At 37.3% G+C, this 12,509-nt stretch overlaps 2 protein-coding genes across 4 annotated transcripts in view; one reads left to right on the top strand and one right to left on the bottom strand.

The window, feature by feature from the left end:
* Positions 1–3,883, bottom strand: part of ERCC8 (ERCC excision repair 8, CSA ubiquitin ligase complex subunit) — a 50,467-nt gene extending 46,584 nt beyond the window's left edge. For all 3 annotated transcript variants that reach the window (XR_010727061.1, XM_066242659.1, XM_066242665.1), the window contains exons 1-2: positions 3,751–3,883; positions 555–650 (exon numbers count right to left, since the gene is read on the bottom strand). Coding sequence is in view for 2 of the 3 variants with exons in the window: in XM_066242659.1 (XP_066098756.1) it covers positions 555–650; positions 3,751–3,827 (173 nt within the window). In the remaining variant the exon portion in view is untranslated. The remainder of the gene's footprint in view (positions 1–554; positions 651–3,750) is intronic.
* A 127-nt stretch (positions 3,884–4,010) lies between these two features.
* The window catches only part of NDUFAF2 (NADH:ubiquinone oxidoreductase complex assembly factor 2), a 162,181-nt gene continuing 153,682 nt past the window's right edge, over positions 4,011–12,509 (top strand). The window contains exon 1 of the mRNA XM_066242684.1: positions 4,011–4,209. Within this exon, the coding sequence (XP_066098781.1) occupies positions 4,083–4,209 (127 nt within the window). The 5' untranslated portion in view covers positions 4,011–4,082. The remainder of the gene's footprint in view (positions 4,210–12,509) is intronic.

Below are 12,509 nucleotides of genomic sequence, written 5' to 3'. Positions count from 1 at the left end.
GATAATGCTTTGGATTAACAGAAGTATTGGCAACCAGTACGTTAATCATGTTATATATATAATCTCAATGAATCTTTACAACAAACTATTGATATTTGGTATTATTGTCCCCATTGTATAGCTAAGGCAACTGAGAATTAGAAAAGTTAGATAAATTTCTCATTTATCTATAATAGCTGATAAGTGGTAAAACCAGGAGGAACTCAAATACAAGTCTGGTTTGCTTCAAACTTAATGCTCTAAAACAAATTTTTGCTTTTTAATATTTTTTCCCCATTGTCTCCTTGAGAGTATCAAAACAGCATCTATAGTTATACACTCCAGCACTTAAAAGCCTTCTGAGTTAACAATGAATATATTTATATTAAAGTAGTTTGAAAATGCCAATTTGCAACATGTTGTAGGTATAAAGTTCTATATTTATTTGAAATTGGTATAACAGTATAAAATGCTACAATTTAGAATTTTTACTAATATTTACGAACTTTTACATAATTAAACTGAAAGCAAGCTTTTACTGCTTCTCACTTAGAAAGAAAAATGTACAAACTTACTATCTCCCTTCAATAAGTTCAATGTCCAGGGTATTAACTCCATTTTCATGGATCCTTTCAACATCTCTGTCTTTGTTTAACTCCAGTCCCAAAACCCTTTAAAAAATATAAAATTAAACAAGGGAAAAAAGATAAAACTAAACAATAAGAAAATAATTTAAACATAAAAAATGTTTTTATCTTACCAAGATTACATATAGTACAAAAATTACAAGTAATGTTTAAGTTTCTACCAGACATCCAAAGGTTTTTATGGATTTTAAAGACCTTATAAAATATTTTAAAATATCATCAGTACTAACAATTATAGGTAAAGTATTTCTCCTGAAGCAGTATCTTAAACTTAAACAGTATATTTCCTTAAATTTTTATTAAGATACAGACAAATTCTCATGAAAAGTTACTGTATTTCCCCATGTATAAGACACTCCCATGTATAAAACGCACCTTAATTTTGGGGCCCAAAATTTGAAAAAAAGGTATTACATAAAGTTACTGAACTCAAGTTTTATTCATCATAAAATTCATACAACTCCTCATCACTGTCAAAACTCCCATCCATTAGCTTGTCCTCATCTGTGTCTGATGATGAATCACTGTCTTCATATATTGTCTCATCCTCAGTCCCATCTGTCGCATTTGAAATGCCACACTTCTTAAATGACTTGACAACCACTGTTTAAGACACACCAGTTTTTAGACCCCAAATTTTTCGAAAAAGGGTGAGTTTTATACATGGGGTAATATGGTAAATTGATAACTTAAATTTAACTGAGGACACCTAGTGGATAAAAGCTAAAATTACAGTTTTGGTTTTTTTTTTCATTTTTCTGAAGCTGGAAACAGGGAGAGACAGTCAGACTCCCGCATGCGCCCGACTGGGATCCAACCGGCACGCCCACCAGGGGCGACGCTCTGCCCACCAGGGGGCGATGCTCTGCCCATCCTGGGCGTCGCCATGTTGCGACCAGAGCCACTCTAGCGCCTGGGGCAGAGGCCACAGAGCCATCCCCAGCGCCCGGGCCATCTTTGCTCCAATGGAACCTTGGCTGCGGGAGGGGAAGAGAGAGACAGAGAGGAAAGCGCGGCGGAGGGGTGGAGAAGCAAATGGGCGCTTCTCCTGTGTGCCCTGGCCGGGAATCGAACCCGGGTCCTCCGCACGCTAGGCCGACGCTCTACCGCTGAGCCAACCGGCCAGGGCAGTATTTTTTATTATTGGGGTGATATTGGTTAATAAAATTACATAGGTTTCAAGTGTACCATTCCATAATACGTCATCAGTACACTGCACCATGTGTTCATCACCGCAAGTCAAGTCTCCTTCCATCATCATTTATCCCTGCTTAACCCTCTTCTACCTTCTGCCAGCCATCCTAGAATCACCACATTGTCTGTGTCGGAGCTTTATTTATTTGCTTAATTCCTTCTTAAAATATTTTAAATAAATTCCCAAGAGTATTTCTTATGCCTGAGGTTATATTAAAAAAAATGAGTATGTTCAATTCAACAATTAGGCACATTTAAATAAAGCCAATTAAATATTCATAAATAAAATGATTAACAAGTACTCTCATAAATTAAGATGAATGAAATTTATGATATTCCATAACTGTAAACCATCATTATTCTGGTCAGTATATTAAGATTAAATGAGTTAATATATAAAAAGTGCTCGCTACATGCCTTGACATAGTAAGTGCCTAGTGAATGTTAACTATTAAAATTTGTCTGTTGGATGTTAAAAACAATTTACATTAATTTAATCAGTTATTTCTAAATTCATTATTTATCAAAATGATGCTAATTCACATGAAATTTTTAGCCTGTCATATTAGTTTTTTTTAAATAATGCACAGTGCTAGAAAAGATACAAACTGATACTTCTACACATTTATAATAGCAGTACTGATAATTAAAAGCATTTTGGAAATCATTTTAGCAGTACATACCAAGTGTTTGATTTAAAGACACACATGGCCCTCCGTCTTCTGGAAGACAGGGTAGCCTTAGGTTCAAATATCCAGAAATATACTATTTCTCTGACCTTGCTCAATAAGTTAATATTAAAAGCCTACTATTTGCTGACATTGAAATCAGTGGTAATGAGTGTAATAAGAGGTAATCCTAAGTGACAGATTTCTTAGATGGTAGGTTATATTATTAAATGCTTTTTTTGATTACAAGACATAAGTAATCTGCCAAGGTCACTCATCTAATAATTAGCTAAATTGTGTTTTAACTCTGGCATTTTTTCTCCAATGGTTCACCAGAAAATAAATTTTCACATTTTTTCCATTTAAATTTCATTTCTTAAAATATTTGTCTATTTGATGACTATTCAAATTATAATAGTAATAAGTGGTTCTTGAAACAAGTAAAACAATATCAAACAAACGTGTGAAGGTAATCATTTCTTCCTTGAGTTCTCTTCTAACAATGAGAAACGTGGCTTTCATTATCGTTAATGTATTTACTTGACCAATCCTTCTGTATATAACTAATTTCTCATCATCACTACCACCCCTTACCCCAACAAGGATGCTACTCACCAGGCTTGGGCTTTGACTTCTGCCTCCCCCAACACCCTTATTACCAGAGCTTGTCATTTCCCACACTTAGACTACTTCCTCAACCTGCTCAGGCTCTGAAATATCTGGGCCAACCTAATCCCTGTTTGGAAGCCCACCTCCGCCCAGCCTAAAGACTTGAGGACTGAATTCTTTAAGAACGGCAGGGGTTAAGATGAAAGGAAAGAGAAGGGTAATAAGATAGGGAAACAGAGGTGTGTGTGGAAGCAGGCAAGGTGTGCAAAACAAGAGTTAATATAGCAGGCCTGAAACTGCTATCCTTAGAAAAGCCTACTTGCAAGATTGGCCCTAGCCTGGTTTCTGGGATTTCAGGAGAGGTCCCATCATTCCTAGGTAAGAATGGCTCACTGTGCTTCAACTATTTAGAGCAAACAATATGCTTTATGTTGAATACCTGCTTTCTTTCTAGGAGTCTGGAATTTTTGTACAAGCTAGGTACATGCCTGTACATATATATGAATTTTGATACAGTTTCCAAAAGAAGAGTAAAGCCGAGGTTGGTGGAAGTAAAGTAATAATAACAACGCAGGAAAGTGTGAGGCAAGGGTAACGCAGTCATTTGTCTAAATTTTAACCGGCCTGTTAGAGAAGAGTCAAGTTTTTCATACCTTCGAGTAGACTCCGCTCTTCGTAGGCGAAGAGGGTCGTCCAATCCGGCTTGTCGCGCGGACAAAAACCCTAGCATCACGACACCTCTACCCGGGAGAGACCCCCGGGCGCCGCCATGACAGAGCCCGGAGGCGGGGCTGTAAGAGCGGAGTCTCCCATTGGTAGAGCAATGATACCATCTGACCAATGGTAAGCGCCGTTATTGTAAGGGCGTGATCCGGGAGTCAAGTGGGATCCCCCTGGGCTGGAGGGCGGGCTCTTTGGCCGGGGCATTCTGGTAGCTGTCGCCACGGGTCACGTCTGTACTTGCGCTACGATTTGGGCGCCCGGCATGGGTTGGTCTCAGAATTTGTCCCGCGCCCTGTGGAGAACCCTGTCAAGGGAAGTGAAGGAGCTAGTGGGCACAGATCAGTTCGGGAACAAATACTACTACATCCCGGAGTACAAGAACTGGAGAGGTGAGATGACAGCAACGGCAGCGGTGGCGTAGTCAGTAAATGGGAAAGTGAGAGCGTCTCGTAAACTACTGCCACGCGCCACCCAGGTGATGTCACCTGAGGGGGCAATCGAGTCCGTTCACCCCACCACCCCTTCTCCTTGGTGACTTACGCTCAGCGGCGCTGTCCGCGGCCCGGCCCGGTGTGTGCCCGCCGTCCCCGCGCCGCGGCGCCCTGGCCCGGTGCGCCTGGCTGCGGCCGCGCGAGCGCCGCACACCGGTCCCCCCCCCCCCCGGCTCCGGGCGCCCCCAGTGTTGGTCCCTGCCATTGGGAGCGCAGACGGGGACAGTTCCGCAGGTCTTTTACCAAAGGCCCTCCGAGGGGCAGAAAAGTGGCCTTTCCTCCTCCTGTGTCCCGCTCGCGACCAGGCCGGAGTGGTGTAATTGAAACGGAGTATCTTAAGCGCCTCAGCTTTCTCCTTTTTCGGCGATGACTTTCCTTTCTCAGTAGCTCGAGATTGGCCTGATGCGTGTCACCTTCCTGACAACCAAAACCTATCAGAAGTGGGTCCGTGCACACTAACCGTGCGGGAGAGACCTCCACAAGGCTCCATGTTACCTTTTCGCGAGTTTGCCCTCCGACACCCTGTTGAGGTCACTTTACTACTCGTGGCTCTAAATCGTGATTTTTCTGTGTAGAATTCGTGTGAAGTTCATAGTGGAGTTTGAGGAATTAGGGGGCGTTACTGTCCGTTGAAATCACACCACATAGCAGTGTTCGTATAACCTCTTCCGTGCGGGTCCCACACTGCGATGCAAAAGATCTCAGGCTTTGGGTCAGAAAGGCTTGGTTTAGACATCAATAGTATTTGTCCTCTCCAAGTCTCAGTCTCCTCGCTTGAAAGTTAGAGATGATGATACTAACCATCATATTGAGAAACACTAAGACTTTTTCAAAATTGTGTTCCATTCATTTCCTGTAACTCTTGACAGAGGGAATTCCTTCTTTCCTTTCTCGTTAGAGCACATGTAAAGTGTATTCTGTGATTTCTTATTCAAACTTGTTTTTGTCTAGCCTTTTTCTGTAACATTTTTTAATATTTTAGACGTTTCCCTAATGAGCTGCTAAACTCTGCAGGGCAAGGAATACATCTTTTTTTTAAAAAGTCCACAAAGAACCTAGCATGGTGGTGAACTATTTCTTGGCATATTTAAAGCAGAGAGAAAGGTATTTCTTTTCCATAAGTGATCAGGAACCCTTAAAAATATACAAAACATCAGATTGATTTTTAATTGAAGTATAATTTACATTCAGTAACATTTATACTTTTTGGTGAATAGTTTTAGGATTTTTGAAAAAATCTTAGTCATGTCACTAGCACCACAATCAAGTTCCTTCACCCTTCACCCAAATTGCCTTCTGTCCCTTAGTGGTTCATTCCCTCACCCCATACCCAGCCCTTGACAACCACTGATCTTTTTTTATTTTTACCCCGTGTAGTTCTGTCTTTTGTAGAATATCATATAAATGGAATTATATGGATGTAGTCTTTTGAGTCTAGCTTATTTCACATAGCACAATGCAGTTGAGTTTCATCCATGATTTGGTAGTTGTTCCTCATTATTGCTAAGTAGTATTCTACTGTTACTTTTCATAATACTGAGCTAAAGTTAATGTTCCAAAATGGAATCAGTTGGGGAAAAGGAAGGAATAGCAATGGATAGAAGGTAGCATGGTAGAATTGCTTTTGGAATACATTTTAAAAAATGATTTTTGCATAGTGAATTATTTACACTAGGTTACTAACAGTGGTTTTTAAACAGTTCATTTTTTAATAGTTATGAAATAAATCTCTTCAACTTCAATTTATTAGGAAAACCTTACATTCTAAAAGATTTTTTTTCATTTTGCTCTCAGTTTTTTTTTTTTTATTCATTTTTAGAGAGGAGAGAGAGAGAAGAGAGAGAGAGAGAGAGAAAGAGAGAGAGAGAGAAGGGGGAGGAGCTGGAAGCATCAACTCCCATATGTGCCTTGACCAGGCAAGCCCAGGGTTTCGAACCGGCGACCTCAGTATTTCCAGGTCGACGCTTTATCCACTGCGCTACCACAGGTTAGGCTCTCAGTTTTTTAATGGAGCGTTGTCATTTATAAAAATTTTTTAATTGTAAAATGTAATTTTATAAATGTATGTGTGTAATTTTATAAATGTCATACATATAAGAATTTGTGCTAAGGTTTTTCATGAAAGTACTTACAGCCAAGTTATATTTTCCATATTTATATGAATATATTTAGACTCACATATATTTGGATTATCATTGTGCCAAGCACATTACTTTTAATAACATTTCTTGAATTTTTTATTTCATACTTCTTGGTAAAAATAAATAAAAAAGGCCTTTACATATAGAGTTCTCAAACACTGGTGAGAAGCCAAATCAAAAGAGATTTAAACCAAACTTTAAAGCCATAATTTATAATTGAGGTTTTTCAATCTAAAATTGAATTTTATTTAAAATTAAAGATTATTTTATACCACTTCTATGTGCAGCCTTTATTAATAAATAAATATTAGTTGGCTTTTACCTTTTGTTCTAAACTGAGGATTACTTATGGTATTTAACACATGGCTAAGTTTTATTTACCCCCACTCATCTCTCTACATATTTCGTAGCAAATACTAAATATCATGCCCTAATTACCTATAAACATTTCTGTATATATCACTTAAACACAAAGACTCCTATTTTTAAATATATAATAATACCATCATCATATATAGAAATCATTAATTCCTTTATATCACCAAATGCCCTATCTTCTCTTCTCAATCTCTGGTTGTCCCATAATGCTCTTATTTATTGATGATTTTTGTAGTTTTTATAAGTTGAGCTCCATACAAAGTCTTTACATTTTGATTGCTATGTGTATCTACTATGTTTTTAAGCCTCTTATAATTTATGGGTTCTTTCTTTAGGTTGATTTCACCCTTCTCTATCTCTCTCTCATACACAAGCCTTTGCTTTTTTATAAGTGAGTGTTGGGAAAAGCTACTTTAAAAAAAATAAATAATGACATTAACCCATTCACATCTGTTGTCATAAGTGATATAGTTAGTCTTACTTCAGCCATCTTGAGTTTTTTTTGTTTTGTTTTCTGTTATGTTTTCTTATTTTTATTTATTTTTTTTTTTAGAGAGAGGGAAGAAGGGAGGGAGATGAGAAGCAGCAACCCATAGTTGTGTTACTTTTAGTTGTTCATTGATTGATTCTCATTCATGCCTTGACAGGGTGCTGGGGGATGTAGTGCTCAAGCCGAGCCAGTGACCCCTTGCTCAAGCCAATGACCTTTGGGCTCAAGCTGGTGGCCTTGGGGTTTTCAACCTGGGACCTCAGCATCCCAGGTGGACACTCTGTCCATTGTGTCACCACCTGTCAGGCATGTTTTCTTATTCTTGACTGCCCTTGATGTCTTTTGCAGCACAGCTTTCAATTTACTTGAGATTGACGATTTTTATCAAGTGAGACTGCATGAATGCTACAACCTGTGGCTTCCTACAGGGCTCTGCTAGAACTTTCCTGAGAGAACTGTACTCAGTACTTAAGATGCCTTCACTTTCAGATCCTGTAAGTGGGAATCTTAAGAGTGTCAGTATCAGGTCAGAGTTGTAGTTTACTATGCAAAAGGGGGAAGGAGCTCATTGGAATACTTAGCACATGCTATTGTTAAGAAGTTTGTGTGTGTGTGTGTGTGTGTGTGTGTGTGTGTGTGTGTGTGTGTGTGTGTGTGTTTTAAACTTATTTTGTGACAACTTACAAATGCTTCACATTACTGATACTAGATCTCCATGTGGGAGCACTGGTGGCATTTCCAAACTCCCGTTACCACTTACTTGCTCCTTGCTCCCAACCCTGCTGCTCTAAGCTTAGGGTTTTCTCAGTTCTCCTTCTCCTTTTCCTTCATCTTCTTCTTCCTTCTTCTTCCTTCCTCCTCCTCCTCCTCCTTCTTCTTCTTCTTCCTCTTCTTCTTCCTCCTCCCCCTCCTCTTCCTCCTTCTTTCTTCTTCTTCCTCTTCCTCTTCTTCTTCCTCCTCCCCCTCCTCTTCCTCCTTCCTCTTTCTTTCTTTCTTTCTTTCTTTCTTTCTTTCTTTCTTTCTTTCTTTCTTTCTTTCTTTCTTTCTTTTCTTCTTCTTCTTCTTCTTCTTCTTCTTCTTCTTCTTCTTCTTCTTCTTCTTCTTCTTCTTCTTCTTCTTCTTCTTCTTCTTCTTCTTCTTCTTTGTGAGAGACAAACAGGAAGGGAGAGAGATAAGCATCAACTCAGAGTTGTGGCACTTTAGCTGTTCATTGATTGCTTTTTCATATGTGCCTTGACCAGGAAGCTCCAGCCGAGCCAGTGACTCCTTGCGGAAGCCAGTGACCCTGGGCTTCAAGCCAGCAAACTTGGGCTTCATGCCAGCAACCTTTGGGCTTGAGCCCACGATTTCGGGGTCGGTCCGAAACCTTAGTCCTCAGCATCCCAGGCTGACTCTCTACCCACTCACTGCACCACTGCTTGGTCAAGCTTCTCAGTACTTCTTTTTGGGAAACTTATGTACATATATTCTTTCCGTTGTAGCCTGTGTGTCTGTGTTGATTTACAGGCCAGTCAGCACTGCTGAGTTTGCCTTCCATTTCATCCTGTATCATTTAGTAATTTTCCATGTGACAAATATTTATTCAGCACTGCTTTATGCAAAACATATCCATTTTATGTATATTAAATCTATTGACCTCAGTTTCTGGCCTGTTAGTACCTTTATCTGTTTCCCCTAAATGGGGGCTACATACCCCCCATTTAGTATTCTTCAATTAATTCAGTAGGATTTGGGAAGATAAATAAGATAAACATGAATCATTGGCTATTTTAATCTGAAATGTACATACTTAATTTATAATAAATTAGAAATATATTTTTTCCATTTTGTTCTCAACATAGCCTCCAATCTTTTTAATTATGCTTACATTAATGACAGATAGCATTTATTGAGTGTTAACTCTGATTATTTCATATCTTTACAACAACTATATAAGTGAGCATTATTATCCTCCTCTTAAACATGGGTGATTGTTTCATTTCTGAATCCTTAAATGAGCATAATATATATGTGCCTAGATACAGAGTGAGTACTCAAAAAACAGCTATTAAATAAACTGAAATATTAATGGACTTAGAATTATGAAAACAAAAACAAAGCATGAAAAAATTTTAAACCATAAGAAATGATAAAATAGTATTTAAAAAATCTTAAAACAGGTAGTTAAGGTATATTTGTATTTATGATAAATAGGCCAAATTATTCTTCAGAAACTAAAATATATACTTTCATTAGAAATAAGTGTCTTTTCTATAACTTTTCTAGTGTGGTTCCTGTTTGTACTTAGCTTAGTCAATGACCTTTAAGTTTAGTTGCATTGCTATCATCAAACCCAGTCTGATTTTTTTTCTTTCAAGATGATGAACATATCACCTGATAATTTAAAACCCACATCATCCACTGTTATAGGTACTTACAGAGCTGTGATATATTTGATAATGTAACATCAGCCTATTTGTATTTAGCATTTAAAAACTTTAATGAATTAGTGCTCAACTAGTACATAGTTATTAAGAATAAGACAAATTAAATGGTCAAAATTATTAAGAAGATGTGTTTTATTTCAGTAGGTATGTGGAAGATCATGATATGGCTCTATTAAATATGATACTGTACTTGTTATTGGGAAATAATGAAGACATTTCAGATTTTTCCAGCAGGTGGCAGCATTGTTTAAAAAATCATAGGTTGTCAGATTATTTTTTTTGAGCTGATTTGAGGGAGGTGCCTGTTCTCTAAAATAATTGGATTTAAAAGCCTGCATTACTGCTTTATAAACTTCTAACTCTTAATACAGGAATCTAAAAATGACACTGTGGATTATTTCTAGTTCAGTAAGTCATTGTAATGACTTACAATGATGTAAGTGGCAATTACATTTTGAAGAATTGACTAGAAATTTCAAAAACATTGTATATCTAATTTTTCCAGTAAGTAACATTCTATCTTAAACTTTCAGTGTCATCACTATGGATATCATCAGATTGATAGAATATCTTAAAATGTCTTATGATTTTAACTAAAACATGCCATTGTTTAGGGATATCTAGAAAAAGTTGAACTTTAAAATACTTTGTTGAATATGACATAAAAAATATAAACTTTTTATATAATTGTCTGAAGTTTGGACTTTTAATTTTCTGATCTTCATTTAAAAATTTTATTTCATAATTGTGTTAAACAGTCTCTGAGACTATTTTAGTTGCCTGTGAATTCCCTTAATTTGTGTGTGCATGCATCCATGTACTTAAACAGTTGCATTCTGGTGAAGGTTAAATGCCAAGAAATCCTGTAGTTCTTGATTGCATTTTTACCTCATACCAGAAGGACCACATCTGTGTCATACTTTCATTAAAGAGAAAAAGAGGAGGATGAAATGTGTTCACAGTCAAGCATGTCAATTCTTTATACTGGCTTTAAAATGAATTTAAGGAACCTTCATCTTGAATTCAGCCTTTCCCTGCTAGGGAAATATGGGACCTTTTGAGAAGAAATGGAAACAAAAATGGAAACAAGTGACTAAGCTATGTTATATCTGTTTCTAAGTGAGACTAAAAATAGTTCATGTAAGAGAAAAATGGTATATGTCCTCTCTTGCTTTAAGGATTTAATAATTGCTTTACATTAAGCATTGACAAGAATGATAATAATCATTAAATACTGTGAATTAGACACTATTCCTAGCACTTGTTGTTATTCACTATATTAGTGGAAATGACATATGAGATAAATAATATACCTAGTATTCATTTATTAAGGTCATTTAGTGATGAACTCTATTTGTATTATATTTGTATATAACCCAGTTTCTCTGCATCCATGTGAATCAGATGAAACTATTACTTTTATTACTTAGCCCTCTCACTTTTAAAAGTACTGCTCAGTTCAACGATTCATTTCTGCTGCTATTTGAAGACTTTCTAAATGTAACTCTGCAAGAATTATAAAATTGAGTTGACATGCTTGCTTTGAGAGTTAACAATTGAATGGGGTTGGGTAAATTATACAGAATTATACGGAACCATATTGCAGACTCTACTGTTTGATTGTTAGAATAAATTTCCACTTTTATAAAATTACTTAGGAGTGAATACAATTTTTAAAAAAGATTAGTTTTATAATTTTAACACTGAAGAATTCATTTCTTTCCTTTTTGTCTTTATTGCCTTCTAGGTCACTGGTGCCTCCATCTTGTGGTCCAAGTGACAAATTACACCCTTTGCCTGAGAGTCTAATTAAGCTTTTCTTTCTTGGCTGAATATATTTATCACATATAGTTTATTTATTTTTTATGTTTTGTTTATTAAATAGTATAACTCTTATTAAACCAACATTGATTCAATCTTTGCACCAGGGTTTTGCTGTGAAATCATCTTCTGTCTTTTCCATTTACTTTCCATCTTTCCCTCTGCATTGTCTGCTCATTCTCAAAGAGAACTTAAAGTGACCTGTTTAAGAATGAAATATCTAGAAAAGGAGCTGTTTTGATGGTGGTGGTGGTGGTAGTGGTAGTTGTGTGTGTGTGTACACATGTATGAGAGAGAGGTAAAAGTTTGATTACTCCTTTTTGTTGAAGAATGAAACCTGAAATCGTAAGCAAAATTTACTATATAATTCCAACTATAAACTAATTAATAGAGTTGAGAATTAAATAATGATTTTTATATAGTTTTTCTGACAAAATTATAGCATGATTTGAGATCCTTCATTTCACATTTATCTCTTTTAATAGGATTTTTAAAAATGTTCCTTTTGCAAAATTTGAGGGCTTAATCAAATTTCCTAAGGATTTTTATTAATCTTTGAGAAATATTCTATTCATTATCCTTGGAATCTCCTTCCATGTTCTAATCCTTATTGGTCTAGTCTGACCACCTCAATTAGAAATTATTGTCTTATAATTTTATACTACTTTTTTTTTTTTTTTCTGAAGCTGGAAACGGGGAGGCAGTCAGACAGACTCCCGCATGCGCCTGACCGGGATCCACCCGGCAGGCCCACCAGGGGGCGATGCTCTGTCCATCTGGGGCGTCGCTCTGTCGCAACCAGAGCCACTCTAGCACCTGGGGCAGAGGCCAAGGAGCCATCCCCAGCGCCCGGGCCATCTTTTGCTCCAACGGAGCCTTGGCTGTGGGAGGGGAAGAAAGAGACAGAGAGGAAGGAGAGGGGGAGGGGTGGAGAAGCAGATG

The sequence above is a fragment of the Saccopteryx bilineata genome, chromosome 1 (genome assembly GCF_036850765.1).
Source record: "Saccopteryx bilineata isolate mSacBil1 chromosome 1, mSacBil1_pri_phased_curated, whole genome shotgun sequence".
NCBI lineage: Eukaryota > Metazoa > Chordata > Mammalia > Chiroptera > Emballonuridae > Saccopteryx > Saccopteryx bilineata.
Note: the sequence above shows the minus strand (reverse complement) of the source record. Positions and strands in the feature narration are given on the sequence as shown.